At 43.5% G+C, this 21,533-nt stretch overlaps 1 protein-coding gene across 1 annotated transcript in view; it reads right to left on the bottom strand.

Moving 5' to 3' along the window:
• Positions 1-21,533, bottom strand: part of PIP5K59B (Phosphatidylinositol 4-phosphate 5-kinase 59B) — a 311,973-nt gene that overhangs the window by 230,978 nt on the left and 59,462 nt on the right. The window contains exons 10-12 of the mRNA XM_069329652.1: positions 18,767-18,847; positions 8,369-8,556; positions 1,115-1,247 (exon numbers count right to left, since the gene is read on the bottom strand). Of these exons, the coding sequence (XP_069185753.1) occupies positions 1,115-1,247; positions 8,369-8,556; positions 18,767-18,847 (402 nt within the window). The remainder of the gene's footprint in view (positions 1-1,114; positions 1,248-8,368; positions 8,557-18,766; positions 18,848-21,533) is intronic.

Raw genomic sequence — 21,533 nt, forward strand, 5'->3', positions numbered from 1 at the left:
TGCACTCGCCCCCCCATACTACCTGATGTCTGGGGTCGCCCCAACATCAGTCCTCAGAATGTTCAGTGCTTTCGTGGCCATCACACCTCCCAGCTAGACGTTAGCGTGTACTGAGAGAGGTGGTGGCTTTAAGCCAATATTCCAGCACCTCCCACTTAACTTGTGTTGCACTTCTTGTTATTTTGCCTTAACGTAACTTTTCATTGTGTCATTCAAGTATTCTTATTATTTTGATTGATTGATTTTATTATAAGAATTTGTTTGTGCATTATTTTCATGTTTTGATTTATTTAACGTCATTAAAATTTCATTGTTAAAGTTTACTTGTGTTTTGTGTGTCTTCTCCTTACCTTACCACAGACGAAGTTCCAGTTTTTCTATTTTTTTTTATAACTATGTGACGAGGCCATACCCCTAGCCTTAAACAGCCGAACACCAACGCGTTACCGTCACAATATATATATATATATATATATATATATAAAATATACATAATATATATAATACAGAAAATATATATATATATATTGTTCAACAAAGTATCTTAAGTTGTAACAAAATATAGTTTGTCCACTATATCATTCATTCTTTTGTGTCAAGAATTAGGTTAAAAACTATTTATAAAAGTGTCAAAATAAAGGTGCCCCTGTTTTTAATATAATAGTTTATTTCAGTTTTCTCCAAAGTACACTGTACAGCAATCCTTAAATTTGGATAACATCATTCTAATCAGTGTTATCAGCACTAACTATGGAGAAATGTAAAATAACACAATCTGATATAAGTACCTCCAATGCAACACAATTTTCAGCAAAGGAGAAGCTAAAATATCCTAATTAGACATTGAAATCACAATAGTGTGATGCATCAAAAGAAAAAATCCACAAGGGCCGTGACGAGGGTTCGAACCTACGTTCAAGAGGATCCCAGACGTAGGTTAGAACCCTCGTTGTGGCCTTTGTGGATTTGTTCATCTTGATTAGGTTTCCAAAGAATATGAATAAAATATTTTTAATTTAAAACTCCTAGTCTCAGGTTACAATAAAGATGGTAAGGAAATGAAATGCTAACAAATCACTTTCTGCATTATTTAAAATGATCTCATTAGACTCACCCCATCATGGATCATTGATTTGAAGGTGTGTTCAAGTTTTTTCTTTAGTCGAAAACTTTGAAGAATATCGATGATGCCCAAGAAAAGCAATAATCGCTCTCCTTTCGCATTTCTTGCAGGAATACCACCAGGCCTATAACAAATTTTACGTGAATAAGATTTTTTAATAACCCCAAATATAGATGAATTATTAAAATTTTGGTTTAAAACCAAAATTTTAAATTGCTAAGAGGGTGCAATTCTCTCAGCTCTGGTACATAAAAAGAACTATTACTGCTGGAATCCACTCTATAAAACATCTAAATTACTGGGACCGATTAAAAGTTCTAAATTGGTATTCTCTAGAGCGCAGACAAGAGATATACACAATGATCTACACATGGAAAATATTAAGAGGTACTTGTTTCAAATCTGTACATGAAAATAACATCCGATGAAACCTGTGCGAAAGAGCCCCCCATTGAAATGTTGATGTACGATAGGTACACAGAGAGAACTATCAGTATCAAAGGCTCAAGATTTTTCAACTCTCCCCTACACGTAAGGGGCATAACTGGCCAGCCTCTCACTATGTTCAAGAGAGAACTTGATAAACACCTCCAATGGATTCCTGATCAATCAGGCTGTGACTTATTCGTCAGGTTGCGAGCAGCCGCGTCCAACAGCCTGGTTGACCAGTCCAGCAACGAGGACTGGGCAAGGACCGGGCCGAGGAGACGTTGATCCACGGAACCTCCACAAGGTAGGTAGGTAGGTCAACACATTCTCAAAATATTGAACAAATTAGATTTTGTATGTTTCAGCTTTGCAAACATTCATGAATATTTAAAAAAATATATAACACATTCATATACTTTCCTGAATATACAGAATTTAAAACTAATTAAATTCTGCTATTATTTATACAAGTTCCTGAAACTTGGATAAAGTTACACCATAATTTTGTATTTTCTTTTCTTGTAGGATTCAGGAAAAATAATGATGCGTTCTTGATGGCACCCCACGCATTGCAACTGAGCCCTCCTTCCCAAACCTGGTTTTCTGTTTGATGGGGTTCTGGGAGTTCTACTCCCCAAGCCCGGCCCGAGGCCAGGCTTGACTTGTGAGAGTTTGGTTCACTAGGCTGTTGCTTGGAGCGGCCCGCAGGCCCACATACCCACCACAGCCCGGTTGATCCGGCACTCCTTGGAGGAAACAATCTAGTTTCCTCTTGAAGATGTCATCATGAGCAGTTGTGAAACTAGAGCACCACTGAATATCCGAATTGGGGGTTTCTTGCTTGATTTCATGAAATACATATTGAAACAGTCATTGAGGAGGAAAAAAATTTCTTCGTCCACTTCACAGATTTACGCACGCACTCAGCAGCACCAATCATCATGTCACATTTATTAACTAGCTGCATGTTGACATTGTAGTCTGACACAATCAGGTTTGTACATTGGCAATCTTGTTGCAAAGTGCACTTTGCCACTGTCCAACATGGCACCAGTGTGAATTGTTGTTAACATTCCTACCTCACATTTGTCTCTCCAGTGCACTGATAATATTTTGTCACACTTTTACAGTTGGCAATCACCCACTGAAATACCAATGCCAAACTCTGGCATTTCCCTTCTGTGGGCCTTCACAGTGCCATATACGCCGGTGTTGTGGTCAAGGAGGTATCTGGTCAACAAGGGGCTGGTATAGTAGTTGTCTGTGAACAGAATATGCCCCTTGTTCAGCAACGGTTTCATGAGAGCTTTGACAACACTGCCGGAAAACCCGTGTGGAGAACCATACAGTATCATGTCCATGACGATACCAGTTTCGCAGTCACATAGCACGAAAAACTTCGAGTCCAAACCGGTGCCGCTTTGATGAGATTTACTGCTTGAACGCAAGTCGTCCCTTGAAGAGGACTAGAGATTCATCAATCACCACAAACAGTTTTATACAGTCCGGGTACAAAATAGTCACAGAACTTTCCTCTCATATCACTAAAAATCTTCCGCACCTTCCAAAGTCTATCCTGTCTGTCTTCATTATCATTGTTCTCAAAGTGACGGTACCTGAGAAACAACAGGAATCTATCATGCGACATGTACTTGTTGAACACGGTGGACGGAACAAGGCTGTCTTTGCTCCAATAATCCTGGATGATGTGTTTCTCAATGTTTCATCATTGGGCGCCTGACAGCTGGGTGGACAGCGCTTCGGATTCATAGCCCTGAGGTTCCGGGTTCGATCCCCGATGGAGGAGGAGACAAATGGGCAAAATGTTTCTTTCACCCTGATGCCCCTGTTACCTAGCAGTAAATAGGTACACAGGAGTTAGACAGCTGCTACGGGCTGCTTCCTGGGGATGTGTAACAAACGGGAGGCCTGGTCGAGGACTGAGCCGCAGGGACGCTAAGCCCTGAAATTATCTCAAGATAACCTCAAGAAGAGATCATGCTCAATGCCAGAAACACATACATTTCCTCATTTGTCGTGTCTTTCGATTGTGTCATACGAGAGGCTGGTAAAATGCCGGTGTCTATGAAGCTGTGAACTATCAAGGGAACTATCAGGGGGGGGTGGGAAGCGCCAAGCCATTACGACTATATAGCACTGGGAAGGGGGTCAGGATAAGGATCTGAGATGGGACGGGGGGTAAGGAATGGTGCCCAACCACTTGGATGGTCGGGGATTGAACGCCAACCTGCATGAAGCGAGACCGTCGCTCTACCGTCCAGCCCAAGTGGTTGGATATATGAAGCTGTGAGCATATCTGTCTGTGCAGGCGATGAGTCACAATAACGTGGCTATGGGTTCCCCTCTCTCCCCTGTTCTTGCTAATTTCTATATGAAATACTTCGAAACTGTTCTTCTTCCTTCTATTGATACTCGTCCCTCTCTCTGGCTTCGCTATGTTGATGACATTTTTGCTTTATGGCCTCATGACCTTAGTCTTTTCCAGCCTTTCCTCTCCTCTCTTAACAATCTGGCTCCTTCTATCCATTTCAAAGTTGAGTGCGAATCTAATTCCCTCCTTCCTTTTCTTGACGTTCACAGCTCTGTGTCCGGGTTTTCTTTCTCTGTGTGCCGCAAACCCATGCATAGTGGCATGTACATTCACTTCTTTTCCTACCATCCTCCTTCTGTTAAGAAAAGTGTCCTCGTCTCTCTCTTCCTCCGCGCTCTACGCATCAGTGACCCTCAGTTTCTTGATTCTGAAATTGCCTTAATCTACAAATCATTCTCTTGCCTTGGTTACCCTTTGCATTTCATCAACTGTGCCTACTCTCAAGCTAAACAAAATTTCTTTTATCCTAAACCTGCTTTCAACACTAGTAGCACTGTACTATGCCTTCCCTTCATATCTGAACTCAAAATTTTTACCAATACCTTTCGTCCTCTTGACATTAAACTCACCTTTCGACAAACTAACACACTTCGTAGCAATCTAGTTCACACTGCTCCTCCTGCTTCTAATGCTGCTGGTGTCTACTCTATTTCCTGTTCGTCTTGTCCTCTTCAACACTTTGGCGAAACTGGCCGTACACTTAATGACAGACTTAAAGAACACAAGAGAAGTGTTAAGTCTGTAGACACTAACAATGCTCTCTTCTGTTATGTGAGGGATTCTAATCATCCCATTGATTGGTCTTCCTCCAAAATAATCTTTTCTGCCTCTACACTACACAGACGCCGTCTTGTTGAATCGGCTCTAATGGATAATGTACCCAACATGAACTTGAGTCCTGGCTTTGTTGCTGTGGACTCTTCCCTTTCACAGTATATACTCAAATGCTCTAATCTTTCTAACAAACGTGACCTAACATAAGCTTACCCTTCCATTTATCTTTCTTTCTCTTTCCTTTTCTTTCTCTCTTCTCTCTTTTTTTCTGTTCACTGTCTTCTACGTTCCTTTGCTATCCTCCTCTTATTCCTATTACTATCTCCTCCTCATTCGGTGGTTATAATAGGAGCTGCCTCGTATGGGCCAATAGGCCCTCTGCAGTTCTTATTCCTACTGCTTTCCCTCTACTACACTTTGCTCCTCATTTCTCTCTTGCCTATTTACTGCCTGTCTCTACTTCCTCATCACAATCAACTTGAGAATGATCCAGGATGGACCGAAATGTCGTCGTCCCTTCACCTTCTAGTGTGTGGTCTGGTCAACATATCTGTCTCTGCCATATGATGGGCCATGAATTCATTATCAAAATATGCCATAAAATAGTCTATTTCACCCATATTTTCACCTGTATAGGGGAATAACGGTGTTACACCAACATCGGTACTATCAAAGGTTGGTATTTGTGGGACAAATGTCTCAAGTACACCTGTGAGTTTGGTTTTGGCGCCAACACCACGGCCAACACCACCACGAACACCAAAAACACGGCTCTGTCATCTTGTGCTAGAGCTGCGTATAGGTATGCCAGGAGATGAGACTGTTCTGCGTAGTGTAGGCCTACCACGAACACCTGATGTTGTGGAAACACTGCCGTCATTGTCCTCTGGCCACATGACACGCTGGCACTTGCCTTGGCATGTTGCTGGGGCAGCAAACCCCGCCTAATAACACCCTCAATGCTCATACTCGAGTCGTCAACACTATTTGTATTGGAGCCTATGTCACTGAAGCCCGAGAATGATTCATCACATGTACTGTTTCTGAATAACCCAACATCAGAGGACACACAAGGTGACTCTAGCTGTGTTGACCCAGAGCGGCGAAACAGGCTGGGTGAGGCGCGTGTACTGTACACACTCGCAACATCGTCTACCTCATTCTCATTCGTGTCAGACCTGTGTGTAAGATCTTTGTCTGGATCATAGTCTAAATCATAATCCATCGTACAACCATCATACAATATGTCGACTATTTCCTCCTCAGAGAGTTGTTTTCCTTGACCGTGGCTGACTGTGGAGCGGGAGCTCGTAGACGATGTGTAAGACATGGTTGCTTCCTTGAAACCGAGGCTCCACACGGCCCTGGAGAGTGCTGGGATTTTTTTTCAAAATGGTGGACGATCACTGGGACCCTCAGGCATCCATTTCGTACCCGCATCACCGCATGCCAGTTTTGAAATTCCTCTATACACTATACCTCTAAACATCCCTGAGGCGCGTTGCGCACTACCCGTCAAGTGCCAAAAGGCGTGCTGCGCACCACCCGTCAAGCGCCAAAAGGTACGTTGTGCAATACAGTGGTTAAGTAATAATCGTCAGGAATTAAGGTATTTTTGGGCAAAACCTAATGTCCTTAAATTTCTATACTTTAGTGAGAAAACCATAACACGAGCTAAGCTCATCCAAAATGAATCACAATTCATCATGACATAAGCCTTCATTTAAGGGTTAAACATGGAAATCTTCACATTCCTACAATTTAATACAGTGGAACCTTGACTTACAAATGCCCCTACTTACGAATTTTTGAGTTACGACCCCAATTTCGTTGGAAAATTTGATTTGACTTACGACCTTGGCCTTGACTCGTGACTTTGTTGATACACGTATGGGTTGACTGAGCGCGTGATTCCTGATGGCATGGGCGACCCCGCCTCAGTTTACTAGAGCCACCTGCTTTGTGATGATCATGCTTGTAAAGAATTTAATTGTTTTTGTGCTTTTTAGATTTTTGTACAAAGGAAATGATTATCATGCTATGGGTCCCAAGAATGTCAGTGGTAAATTCAACCTAAGAAAACACATATGAGGATGACCATGGAGGAAAAACAAGAGATCATTCTTAGTGAATAAATGTGATGTCTCACTACAGACAAATATTAAAATGTAGGGAAAACAAGTCTCTATGGAAAGGATTTTAGTGAGACAAACAAGTAGTGAACCACAACCAGGTCCTAGTGGTATGCAGGCAAAACGTAGGAGAGAGAGAGAGAGAGAGAGAGAGTAACCCAGAGAAGTTATCACCGCCTGATGTTATAATGGAAAGGAACTCCCCCCTTCCAAAGAGTAATACTTCTATGTTTGGTATCAAACTGTTTATAATAGACTGCTCTAAAGAAATATATGCATATAAGAACAAATAAGTTTAAATTTCCTATACTTTAAAACCCTCCCCGCACCGCAAGGTAGGCCGAGAGCTTACCACCACTCAAAAATGTTTAAACTCATTTTAGCTTTCTGACCTCAATTTTCGTGCTACATCATTCAATTTGGTATCAAATTGTTCGCAATATAATGCTGTAAAGGGATATTTGCAAACAAGAACATGTAAGTCTCACATTTCTATAATTTCGACAAAAACTCTATAACATTGACATTAACATTAATTCTATACATTGGTGCCTTATATATGTTTTTTCAATGCTTTCATCATGGACTGGCTCTTTTCTTGATTAGTATCCATCTGGAAGTCAATTTACAGTGTTTATAAAGCCGATAACAACAAATATCCGAGATAAAATAACCAGAAATGGGGAAACTTTTCAACTGGAGGGGAGGTGGCAGCTGTCATGAGCAAGGTCACAAGAACAGTGAGCCTCCAGCATGGGTGGGCGCCCACACGGCAAGGTCAGGATACCACATGGAGTATATAGAGAATGGGCAGAAGTTGACGTACATTTTAAAATAAGTCCCATAGTATTCAGACAATAAATGGAATTTCTACTAATTTTTTAAAATTAATGACGCCGTTTGCGTCATCGGGCATACTCTGTATTTTGGTTCTGTGACAATATGCAGCATCGGGCAGCAAGAGTGTTAAGAAGTAAATTGTTTCCCATGTGATTTTGGTATCAAAAAGTGCACAAATGCATATTCTATTATCTGCATTCATAGAACACATTAAAAAATTAATATGGTAAAAATTAGATGCAACTAAGAGGGTCCAGATCAAATTATTCCATTCAAGCAGGAAACCACTAAGTCTTGCTTCCAGATATTGTACTACTAAAAATATTATGTTTCCAGCAATATCCACAGAGTGAGCAATTGATTTAATCATTTATGGAAGCACTATAAGAGGTTATACCCTTTTCATATTGTAGTACCACCTGACAGCCTCCCTGAAGGCAAATGCTGACTTTTCTAAATGCTTTTCTCTCTTATTACAATTAAGTGGCAAGTTAATTTATGTGATTAATCAGCATGCAGAATTACATCAGTGTATATTATAATTGCTTTTTCAAAACGTGGATAAAATCTAAAGGAGACAATTCTATGAGATTCATCTTTCAAATAAAGAGCATTACCAAAGGGAAGGTAACTTAGTTAAGATTATCCTTTTCACAAACATGTACCATGCAAACTTACGGAACTTGATCTTCTTCATCTATGGGATCGGAATCTGCCTGAATAGATTCCATTGCTGTTGAGTGAGCTACTAGCTTATGTCGATTGATAGATCGTGAACGAGTAAGACTGGCTCCTTCTGCACCTTCTCCATTGCCATCTTCTGCAGGACCCCCATCACCACCATTTAATCTTCTTTCCTTTTCTTGCTGTTAAAAAGATTAAAAACATTTTTAGAAATATTTACATAAATAAGCAATGATAACCTGCTAAAAGATGTCAGTAGCTGGGGCCAGGTTTCTTTAGATAACATTCAAAAAGATTAAAAGCAAACAAACTTACATAAGAAGATGGTAAATGAAAAAAAGGGGATTTGGGCAGAAAAAGTTCTCAGCATATTTCCCAGATCAGCAACTTTTCCAGCTTTGAGTGAGGCTATTAGTGTGCAACAGCATTCCACCATAAAGATCACTTTGTCTAAATTAATGTTAATGGTTAACATATCTTGGAGACGGGTTTACCTGGAGAGGGTTCCAGGAGTTCATCTACTTCCTGAGCCCGGCCTGGGGCCAGGTTTGACTTGTGATAACTTAGTTCAACTGGTGGTTGTGCTTGGAGCAGTCTGCAGGCCCACATATCCACTACAACCCAGTTGGTCCAACCTTCTAGCAGAAACTTGTAATGGCTTCTTGAAGAAGTCCACCTTTGTTCCAGTAATATTTTTAATGCTTGCTAGGAGAGTATTGAACAGCCATGGACCTCTGATGTTCATAGAGTACTATCAGAATGTACCTATGGCACCTCTACTCCTAACTGGTTCTATTCTGTATTACCTTCTATATCTTTTGCTACAGTATGTTGTTATTTTGCTGTGCAAATTTGAGACCTGGCTTTTAGTGTCCTCATGTATATATTATTTCATACCTCTCTCATCTCCTTTCTAATAATTTTGGTGCTTTATTGTGTTTATATAAGTACCACATGTGTTCTCTGTATTCCCTCTATTTCAGATATCTCACTTTTCCTTTTAGAACAGGAGAGTACTGAGCAGTATTCAAAGTGGGACAGCACACGTGATTAAAATGGTATTAACATTGTGATGGGTCCCTAGATTTGAACAGTCTCAATCCTTTTTATAATTTTCCTGCCTGATGCTATACTGTATTTGCTTGCTGATGTTAACCAAATGTCAGGTCATCAAACATCATAATGGAACATATCATTACTGTTAAACATCGTGTTAATTTCCGTCAACCAATCAAAGATTTCATTAATATCGACGTTAATTCTTTAGTATCTTCTACAGAAATCATTTTTATACTGATTTTTGTATCATCTGCAAAGAATGACAAGAAACTGTTACTTGTATTTTTACCTATATCTAATATGAGAATGAGAAAAAGCAGTGGTGCCCGGACTGTGCCCCGAGGTACAAAGTTTTTCACTGTGTTTGCTGTTGGACTTGATTTTATTTAATTGACTGTTAAAGGTTTTAGTTATCAAATCCATCAGTTTTCTTGCAGTTGTAACAGCTACTTTATTGTGTTCTTTAAAAGTACGGTCTTCCAGCAGGATTACTCCTAGGTTTTTAAATTGCTTTTTCTTCCTTTAGTGTAATTTCAATGCAATTCATGTGATTTCTGTTTTATTTTCTTGGTTTTTACTATAGCACAGGAGCTGGAACTTATCTTCAATGATCATAATGTTTTCTGTGGTCCACTGAAAGACCTGGTTAACATCAGTTACGTTTACTGTGTCCAATATAGTGTCTACAAAAATAGTGTAAAAAAAAAAAAAAAAAAAAAAAAAAAAAAATAGCGTTGAGTGTAATGAAACGCCATTTTCTGCGCGAGACACGGAGGCACCTTGGAGCTTACTGGGCTGATATGCTAATGTCAGCTTACTTTGGCATCAGTCATGTGTATGGAGTTCTGTGGGCCTACCGAGGACCATAACTGCATAGGGGCATAACTGGCCGACCCCTCACAGTGTTCAAGAGAGAACTGGATAAGCACCTCCAAAGGATACCTGATCAACCAGGCTGTGACTCATGCGTCAGGCTGCGAGCAGCCGCGTCCAACAGCCTGGTTGATCAGTCCGGCAACCAGGAGGCCTGGTCGACGACCGGGCTGCGGGGACGCTAAGCCCCGGAAGCACCTCAAGGTAACCTCAAGGTAACCATGAGCCAGAACCTGGCCCCCTCAGAGAGGCATGGAGAGCAATGGCCTATAGAAACCCCCATGTGGTTGGAAGCATTCTATGTCTGCCATCGACCGGATCAGGCACCCAGAAAGGTAAGCGTCCCAAAGCAGACCTCTATTCTGGTGAAAATTGCTACCAGAAGCCGAACAAGTGGATAGTCTCCCAAACAAATAGACAAGCAAACGAGCATGACATCACACGTCACCGCGCCGTTGTCTGCACAACTCCCCCTGGTATCCACCCTTTATTTCCGAGACTGGATGTCAAAAGACACGAAAAAACGCTGACCGGAGGGAAGCAGGGATGCCGGAGAGCCTCCGGGTCTCACCCAGAAAATGGCGTTTCTTTACATTCAACGCTGGTTTTCTGGGGAAAGCCCCATTGGCTCCCCGGAGCTACCTACCCAAAGATGAAAAGAAGAGGGACCTAAACCGGGAGGAGGAGAAAAGAAGGAGACGGCCGCAAGCAAACAAACCTATCAGGAGAACCAAAAAGAGCCAAAACCCAGACACTGGAGAAGGGCTTGAAGCAACCCAACCCCCAGAGGCCAACTCCAACAACAAAAGAGCCTCGGAAAAAAAAACTCGGAACCGAAGGGGCCACCACAACCCGAAGAGAAAAGAGCATGGAATCCAAAAACCAGGACGGCTCAAGCAGCACAAGAGCTGGCCGGTGGTGAACTATGCCAGACGGCTCGCGAGGCGGTGCAGAGGCAACTACCAAAACCGAAGCAACCCGGAGCGGCTCCACCAGCGCTGCACGAGACAAGGCGACGGTATGTGACAAGATGACGGCACCAAACCTCCACAAGAGAAGGACCAGACCACGCCAAGAAAACATAGCAAACCAATGAAGGGACAGAAAGAAAAAGGAAGGACCTTCAAAGAAGACCCCACACCACTGCCAAGATGAAGCACGCAGGTGGGACACCACCAACAGATGGTGAGATACTCGAGGCAGAACCCAACCAGCCCTGCCATGGACCAATCAAGTATAGGAAGAGGCGGAGCCACACGAAAACCTCAGGTGTGACCACCGAGCAAGCAGAGCCAGAACCCAAGCTGGCAAGGAATGAGAAGGAATGTCTGCCGTACAGAAAACTTCCCAATGCCAGCAAGCTCGCCAGGAGATCGGAGACACAATGGTCCCGATGCGAGACTATTGAGAAGTGACACCACAAGATCCGGAAAAATGCTGAGTGGCAGGGTAAGTCGAAAACAGGAACCCAAACCTGGCAAACTGGGAAGTATCAAACACAGGGGCGGCACAAAAGCAGGGAACAGAACATGGATAAAGTTCAAACGAGCCCCTTACTCAGAGAGAACCCCAGCAACATCAAAGGCTCAAGACTGTTCAACATGCCTCCACGACACATAAGGGGCAAAACAGGCAGTCCCCTCACAGTGACCAAGAGAGAACTGGATCAACACCTCCAAAGGATAACTAAACAACCAGGCTGTAAGTAATACGTCAGGCTGCACTCGGCAGCGTCAAACAGCCAGGGCGACCAGACCAGCAACGAGGAGGCCCTGTCGACGACCGGGCCCTGGGGACGCCAAGCCCCGGAAATCCCCAAAGTAACAGCAAGGCAGCAGTAGGTATCAAGAAGCACATACGAAACCACACAACAAGGTGTAACAAGAGGGGCGAGGTAACATTAGAACTATTACATCCCTTGACAGTTTGCACAACACAAACAAGCGTAAACTAACATGTACAGGGCTTCTCGCAAATGTCAAGCCCTGATGAGGAACCGACACGCAAAACAGTCCAACTACCCCTCACATATTACCCCGCAGGTCAATCGACCTGAAGCGGATACAGGAGAACAAGCCATACGGACTAGAAAAACAGCCCCAGCACCAGCAGCGAGGGACACGAGCGTAGAAGGAAGAAGAGGAACGAGGAAGACAGGCAGCAACGGGAATGAAAGGGACAGGACCAACAACACAGGCCATGTCTATGTCAGGACAACCCGTTCTCGCACTTTTGTATAGTCAATATTGACTTATTAAATACGTGCATATGTGACATACTAAACATACTAGTTTACCTTGGAAAGCTTTATAGAAAACACCGACCTTACCTAACCTTCTTAGTATGTTAAGATAAGCATCTTATTGCTTCGTAATTACAATTATTACTTAACCTGTTATAGGTATAGGTTAAGTAATAATTGTAATTACGAAGCAATAAGATCCTTATCTTAACATACTAAGAAGGTTAGGTAAGGTAGGTGTTTTTTATGAAGCTTTTCAAGGTAAACTAGTATGTTTAGTATGTCACATATGCACGTATTTAATAAGTCAATATTGACTAAGAAAGTGCGAGAACGGGTTGGTCAGGCGAATGACAGCCAAGAAGCGGAACAAAAGAGCCAAAGCTCAACCCCCGCAAGCACAGCTAGGTAAGGACAGCTAGGCGAGCACAGAAAATACAATGTATATGGAAGGGCACTGCAAGACGGGCAAGGAAAGAGTGACCCCGATAAGACCACAAAAAACATGGCCGTGACCCACCGTGTAACAAACAACGCAGGCTAACAAGGAAGGCCCCAGGAAGAAGCACACCAGGGCCAAACAAAATGCCACAACCAAACCCCAACACAGAAACCCAGTATCAAGCCACAGCAAAATGTCACCACATCACATCCTGACCCAGTGTAAGGAAGGTAACATTTACTCCATAACATTTACCTCCACCAATGTAATTGTTAACATGACAAAGGTAGGGCTCATTGATTGACTCAAGCATGTGATGAACATGTATACGAGTGGGACCGGATGGGTATAAATAAGAACTGCCTCATATAGGCCAATAGGCCCTCTGCAGTCACCTTGGTCTTATGGTCGTAAATTCCTAAGGCCGAAAGAGACGCCAGACTGCATAAACTCTCCTGCAGAACGTAGGCACGAACGTAGCACAACAACGTAGCCGAGAGGAGTCTGGGAGCACCGCCAGAAGGAGGAGGCCAGAGCCGCACCCACAGGAGAATAGTAGGGTAGAGGCAAAGGAGGCGCCCCACACCCATATAACGGGGAAAACCCAGCGCCCTCCCCATAGCGGCAACCCAGAACACCCCCAGCATGCATGGGGCACGAACTGGACAGACGAGAGGAGCGAAAGAGGCGAAGCACCTGAGAAAACAACAACGCGAAACACCAGCACTTGTGTACACCATCCACAACAAAAACTCCCACGGCGCATGCGCAGGACGCATGAGGCCCGAACTGCACAACTTCCCCCTCAGTGGGGAGGGCGCCAACAAGGAGCATCGCAAAATATTACCAGTGCCTAGATAGAGCACAGAGAGAAGAAATAGTGCCAAAACAATGAGACAATAAAAAAACAAGAAACACAAGAGGACCAACGAGTCCAAAAAGGACCGGAGGTAAGCCTCACCGGAAGACAACAGACGTTCCAATAATGCGGGAAGAATCAAAGACCTTCCCGAGCCCCCGCGACCTCACAGAAGCAAACTATCACGAAGGCTCAGAAAGGCACAGTCACATCCCAAGACCAAAAGTCATGCAGAAACCCCGATAACAGGGAAGCATGACCCCTCACTGACGGAGACGTCCCGCCCAAGAGAAAAGGGGGTAGAAACGGAGAAAAGTACCCACCGATAGGACGGAACCGAACGGACCCGAAGGGACAAGGATCCGAATCCGGGGAGGGGCCAACACGAAACAACTCGTATGCGAAGGGTTGTTTTTATTGTTGCCGCCGGAGGCAGTGAGTTTATTGTGCAACCCATACTCATCCTGTGAGAGGTAGTGCAAAAAGCATTACAGAGGGCACAAAAGGTTTTTATCAGACCTCATCTTAGATTATTACATAAACAGTTTCATCTATCATTCACACCTTATAATTACAATGTCAACTAGTTACAGGGAAAGTGCTATTTCAAGAGCTATATATTTACAGTAAGTCATTAGTGGGGGGGGGGGGGGGGAGAAGGAAAAACCTCACTCCCAGCAGTTCTACCCGGTTGGAGGGTAGAAAACCCCGGCGGAGTTCAATGGGGCCCGAGGCCTCCCCAAGTCAGCCTCTACCCAACCCTGGGAACCTCCATGGCAGGCCCCGGGGCCGAGCCGTCCCCCCCCCCCCCCAAAGCCCCAGCCTGAAAAGAAAAGGCCGGGGCAGCCAGAGATTTACTAAGGAAGGGAGCCCACTGGCAGACTGATACAACCCGGCTGGAGGAGCAGGCTCGAATGCCTCTGTTGCTACCCCGAAAGGGAAAACTCCAGAGATCGCTCGAGTTTCAAGACCATCGCATCCCCGCCCCGACCCCGAACCCACAGACGGAAAGGATCCAGATGCAGGGAGGAAGGGGGGAGACCAGACTAAATCACAACAGGGGAAAGACAAGGGGGTGAGGAAGGAGCAAAACCAAAGCAACCAACACCCCCAAGCCCCATCACAACAATAAAAAAAGGGGTAGCCTCGATGCTTCCAGGAAGCAAACCACCAAGCGCGTTGCCACCACCTGAACTCGACATGCAATGCCCGTGCTGCCTGCACCCGCATAGTCAGCATAAGACCGGGTAACCAGGTCACAAACAAGGAACGAAACTCACAGGACTCCGGGTCAAAGGTGCCACCGATCCCACAGGCAGCAGACTGAGGAAAAAAACAAAGAACGTCACCCTGAGACAAGGGGACAGAGCAACCCTTGAACTCGCACAAAGCAAGGGAGGAGACTCGGGGGTCACATCCATTAGACCCATGAGCCACCATGGGGATTCCCAGGGTCCCGAGACGGAACTCACGCTCAGGGAAGCGCCCCTTACCAAGGGGCAAGCAAGGCAGACCCCCCCCCCTCCCCCAAGGGGAAAAAAAAAAAAAAAAACAACAACGCAAGAAGACAATGTAGCCAAAGGAACAGAGCCGGCCGCAATGAATGGTGAAAACCAGCTGCGCAGCATCCTACGCCCTGTACCAGTGGAAACTGCCTCTTACCCTAAGGTAAACAAGGGAGACAAAACATATAAGCACCCAAAGGGCGGCCGAAAAACCGAGCAGTGAAACAGCCCAAAAGCTGCAGGACCCAAGAAACTTGTGGAAGATAACCCCAAACCCCAAGGGCAGTAATTACAGGGCACCTAGGGAAGGGAACCCTAGGCGCATGCAGCCCGAGTACTCTAGAATAACTCCTGGCTCTCGCACCCCTGGAAGATAGCCACCACACTAAGCATAGTGCTGAAAATCACTGCAGCCAGAGCACACAACCTCTGCCTCTAGCATCAGCCTTAGAACTGAAGGATGGATAGCCAGCGCGAGGGTCTGGGGCTCCCCCTTCCCCCTCCCGGAGTTGCACAGACAGCCGCACGGCAACGTGTGATGTCATGCTCATTTGCTTGTTTCTTTTTGGGGAGTTCTATCCACTTGTTCAGCTTTTGGTAGCAATTTTCACCAGAATAGGGGTTTGTTTTGGGACGCTTACCTTTCTGGGTGCCTGACCCGGTCAATGGCAGACATAGAATGCTTTCAACCACACGGGGGTTTCTATATGCCATTGCTCCCCATGCCTCTCTGAGGGGGCCAGGTTCTAGCTCATGGTCCCCAGTAGGCCCAAAGAACTCCATACACATGACTGATGCCAAAGTTTGACATTAGCATATAAGCCTGGATAAGCTCCAGAGAACCGACGGGGCTCCACCCAAAAAAATAAAAATATAAATCTTTTCATCATCCTCCTTTTCATGGAGGGTGATCCAGATTTTACTTTGGTGACTATTACTCTTTGGGTTCTGTTCATTAGGTAATTGAAGATCCATCTTGATCACTTTACCAGTGATTACTTGTGTGTGCATTTTAGGTGCAACAATATTATGGTCACATTTGTCCAAAGCTTTTGCAAAATCTGTATTTGCTTAACTTCCATGACATTAAACATCATGACACAATGGTCTAGCAATTGTGAGAAACAAGTTTCTTGCTCTGAACCCTGTTGTCCATGATTATGTTTGTTTATTTATTTATTTATTTATTTGATTTATTTATATATAAATTAAAGAAGGTACTTTGGATTTATGAGAGTACATAGGATTGATGTTTTTACATTCTTGTAAAGCCACCAACACACACTGTTTCGAGCAGGTCCTTAATCTAACAGATAATTTTTAGTAATTAGTAGAAAAAATTGAAGAATATTAACAGATACACAGTAAGAAAATTTGAAGAAAATTAATAGGTTCATTACTGTAAAATATGAGAATTGTCAACAAGTACATATTAGCATAATTTGAGGATTAATTATAGATACATTGTAGTAAAATTTGTATTACACAACAATCATGATATACGATGATAGCAGTGATTACAATGTATATTGGGGGGAGTGGGTAGCACTAGACACAGTGCGAGTTTGAAGAACTAGGTAGGAAACTGAAGATGAAATTAGATACTTTTTGGTTTTACTTGCGAATAAGGCATAGGTTGGACAGCTTTTTAATTCGTTAGGGCGTGAGTTCAATATACTACGTCCCTTTATTTGCATAGTGTGTTTACACAGATTAAGTTTGACTCTGGGGATATCAAAGAAATATTTATTTCTGGTGTGGTGATTATGGGTTCTATTACATCTCTCAAGGAGGAGTTTCAGATCAGGATTTGCATTTAGGAACAAGGTTTTGTATGTGTAAATGGAACAAGAGAATGTGTGGAGTGAGTTAATGTTTAGCATGTTTAGAGATTTAAACAGGGGGGCTGTGTGTTGTCCAAAAACAGAGTTTGTTATTGTTCTGGTAGCAGATTTTTGTTGGATGATGATAGGCTTGAGGTAGTTTGCAGCTACCTTACCTTACCTTGAGGCGATTCCGGGGCTCAGCGACCCTGCGGCCCGGTCATCGACAAGGCTTCCTCGTTGCTGGACTGCTCAATCAGGCTGTTGGATGAGGCTACTCGCAGCCTGATGTACGAGTCACAGCCTGGTTGATCAGCTATCCTTTGGAGGTGTTTGTCAAGTTCTCTCTTGAACACTGTGAGGGGTCGGCCAGTTATGCCCCTTATGTGAAGTGGAAGCATGTTGAACAGCCTCGGGCCTCTGATGTTGATAGAGTTCTCTCTCAGGGTACCTGTTGCACCTCTGCTCTTTAATGGGGGTATTCTGCACATCCTGCCATGCCTTCTGGTGTTATGTGATGTTATTTCCGTGTGCAGGTTTGGGACTAGCCCCTCTACTATTTTCCATGTGTAAATTATTATGTATCTCTCCCGCCTGCGCTCAAGAGAATACAGATTTAGGCTCTTTAGTCGATCCCAATAGTTTAGACGTTTTACTGAGTGGATTCTAGCAGTAAAGGATCTCTGCACGCTCTCCAGGTCAGCAATTTCTCCAGCTTTGAAAGGGGCTGTCATTGTGCAACAGTATTCCACTCTAGAGAGCAATAGCGTCTTGAAAAGTATCATCATCGGTATAGCATCTCTAGTGTGAAAAGTGCTTGTTATCCAACCTGTCATTTTTCTTGCAGTTGTGACAGCTACACTATTGTGTTCTTTAAATGTAAGGCCTTCTGACATGAGTACACCCAAATCTTTTACAGTGCCTTTTCATTCTATGTTATGATTTGACGGTGTTTTGTACGTGGTTTACACGTAAAAGGCAGTGATGGAACCTGGTTCTGACTGGCTGCCACATAACAGACAGTGAAATGTGTGAAAAGAAAACCTGAAACCAGTGATGCAGATATAATGCGCTTATGGCGAGCATGGGACAGTCTCACCACCACTTCCCCTCCTTCCTCCTCACCCTCCCCATACACTAACACCGCTCCTCCCTCCCTCCCTCCCTCCCTCACTGTCTCCCACATGCCACTAAGAGTCCCCAGTAAAGGTAAAGTTAAATGTTCATTTTTTTTATTTATGGTTTATATTTATACCTGACTGTTTTGTGTATGAAAATATGAGTAGTATTCTCTATAAAATGTATTTTAAAGTTAATATTTTAGGGGGTGTGGAACGGATTAATTCAATTTACATTATTTCTTATGGGAAAATTCATTTTGGTTGACGACGTGTCTCTGGGAATGGATTACTATCGTAAACGAAGGTACCACTGTACATAAATTGGATGATCAGTGCCATTTAAATACGAACCCACTTCTGCCCGCCTTGCAATCCGCAATCTACCCACTCTCCTGCCTTACACTGTAAATAGCCTTTTCTAAAGATAGTTTTGGAACAACAAATTTTTAAAATGCCATTGGAACTTACTGCTTTCTTTTTGGCTGCTAGATCCAGGTTGTGAATGCCCACTAGTAAGGAGTAATCCATGATCTTGAACGATGTTAATACCTGCAAGATAAAAATTAATTCCTAAGCAGCTTTCAACTTTCAAGCTCAATATAAAGGTACACAAGATTAAAAAATTAGATGGTTTGCACACAGGTATGCTTCCTTATGAATGTGATCAAGAATAAACATCAGCATATATAAAGGGTTACCCGAACTTTGTTCAATGCAGAATTTCAAAAAATAATTGCATGTAACTGATCTACCTCCCTACTGTCGGTTCCAGAAATAAATGTCCCCATGGCCAGGTCACTGACCATGGAAAGCCATTGTCCATGGAGCCACTGACCATGTATGTAGCCATTGTGGCAATGTGTTTTTGGCCAGGAGGCCAGGTCACTGACCAGGCCTCTTGGTTGGTGATCTGCTCAATCAGATGCTTGGGTGTCTTTATCAACTTCTCTTTTGAACATCAAGAGAAATCATTTAGCTAGACTTAACACTGCAGATGACCTGAAAAATATGAGCCTTGGAACACAGAACCAAGGACACAGGATCCATCAAAAACACATCCACCGAGGTAAAATCCCCACTGCTACAAAGGTAGCAGTGGGGAGCTGCCACCAGACAAAGCACATGGTGCACATCCCCGGCTGAACCAAGCATCAATGACCAAAGGACCCCTCCAGAAGCCAGCCAACTCGTCTTTCATTATTAAAGAATGAGCCGGATGCAAATGAACAAAATGGCCATAAGGGCCAATGGAATAAATCTACTTCCAGAGAAATGCACAAAACTCCCAGACCCAACAACTTAAGGCAAACCCAACAAAAAAGAGAGAGCCTTAGAAAAAGACCCAGAATCCCAGACTGAAGGGGACACTGCAAACTGAGAAGAGGACAGAAAAAATAAAGAACACATTCCAAGGACCAAGTAGGCTCAAGCGACGCATGAGCAGGACAAAAGTAAAACAATGTGAGAGAGAACCTGTGAAAGGACACCAAATGCAGGTTGCAGCAGCTCTACCGGTATCACACATTGTGAGGCAACAGTATTCAGCATAAGATGCTGATCAAGAAAAAGCCAAAAAAGAAAGGAGAGCACAAAATATTCAAAAACTAAACAACAATAATGAAGCAAAACGATGTGACAAAAGGAGCGTCAAGAAATCTCATGTTGTCATCCAGAAAAAGAATGCAGATGGGACACCATCAAAGAATCAATCTGCTCTCCATAAAGATGGCAAAAGAGAAGTGCCAAAAAGTCCAGATGCAAACAGCAGAAGAGAAGGTCAAACCAGCGAAGTACGTCACTCAGGTCAATCGTCTGAAAGACGCCGAGCCAGGGAAAAATGCCCGGGTTTGGACACACAGCAAGCAGCACCTAAAACCAAGGCCGAGCCAGCCACCAAGGAGCCAAAAGGACCACCTTTTCCTGGTAGGACTACAATCTGGTCAAGACGGAGAGCAACAGCTGAACCTGGGGAAAGCGGTGCAGGAACCCCCACTGCGATGATTCCAGACCAAGAGCATCCACTGCCATGGTGTGACAATTGGGGAATGAAGTCGTGTAAAGAGGAAAGAACCAATGTCATGCCAATGCCAAGAGGTCCACATCAGGGTTAACTACCTTGTGGCAGTTCTGGGGATGAAAGGCCCCATGGCCCGGTCTCTGACCAGGCTTCCTGCATGGTCATTTGGTCAATAAGGCTGTTGGACACAGCTGCGAGCAACCATGAAGTCATACGTCTGACTGCTCACAGACTGACATATGAATCGCACCCTGGTTGATCTGGTATTTTTTGGAGGTGTTTGTCAAGTTCTCTCTTGAACATTGTTAGAGGCCAGCCAGTTATGCCCCTTATGTGTAGCAGGAGTGTTCAAAAGTCTAGGGTCCTTTATGTTGATAAAGAGTTCTCTCCCAGTGTCCCTATTGCACCTCTGGTTTTCAATGCAGCTATATTGCACAGCCTGCCATGCCTACTGGTTTCATGTGACATAATTTCTGTGTTCAGATTTGGAACCAGTCCCTCTAATAGTTTCCAAGTGTAGATTGTTATGTATATCTCTCACCTGCACTCTAGAAAATAATAATTTAGAACTTTTAATCAGTCACAATAACTTAGATGACTTATAGAGTAGCTTCTAGCAGTAAAGAATCTTTGCACGCTCTCTAGGTCAGCAATTTCTCCATCAATGAATGGGGCTGTTTGTGTGCAAATATTCCACCCTAGAGAGCCTTATTGTCTTGAAAAGTATCATCATTGATAAGACATCTCTTGTATGGATGTTTGGAAGGTTCTTCTTATCCAACTCTGTCATTTTTTTTGCAGTCATGACAATTACTTTAGTGTGTGCTTTAAAGCATCGAACACAACCTCATTGTTATAACCTATGGATCCGGGAGTGATAAAACCATTCAAAGCTTATTTACACGTGTAAAGCCTTTTGCCAGGCACTTCATGCAATAGACAACGTGGACAATTTCCTCAAGGAGTTCTGGCGAGAGACTAACATTTACAAGTCAATTAGAAACATAGGAAAAGCGTGGGATGAAGTTAAAGTGATTAACATGAATGATAAAATGATGTTTGGAAAAAGTGTGTTCTCAATTTGTGAATAATTTTCAGGGTTTTGAGAATCAATTGCAGGAGATGATTAAAAACATTGTTGAAATTACAAAACATGTAAACCTTGAGATTGATGAGGAAAATATGGAAGAGGTGTTAGACTCTCATTCAGAGGAGCTC

This window comes from Procambarus clarkii, chromosome 23 (assembly GCF_040958095.1).
Source record: "Procambarus clarkii isolate CNS0578487 chromosome 23, FALCON_Pclarkii_2.0, whole genome shotgun sequence".
NCBI lineage: Eukaryota > Metazoa > Arthropoda > Malacostraca > Decapoda > Cambaridae > Procambarus > Procambarus clarkii.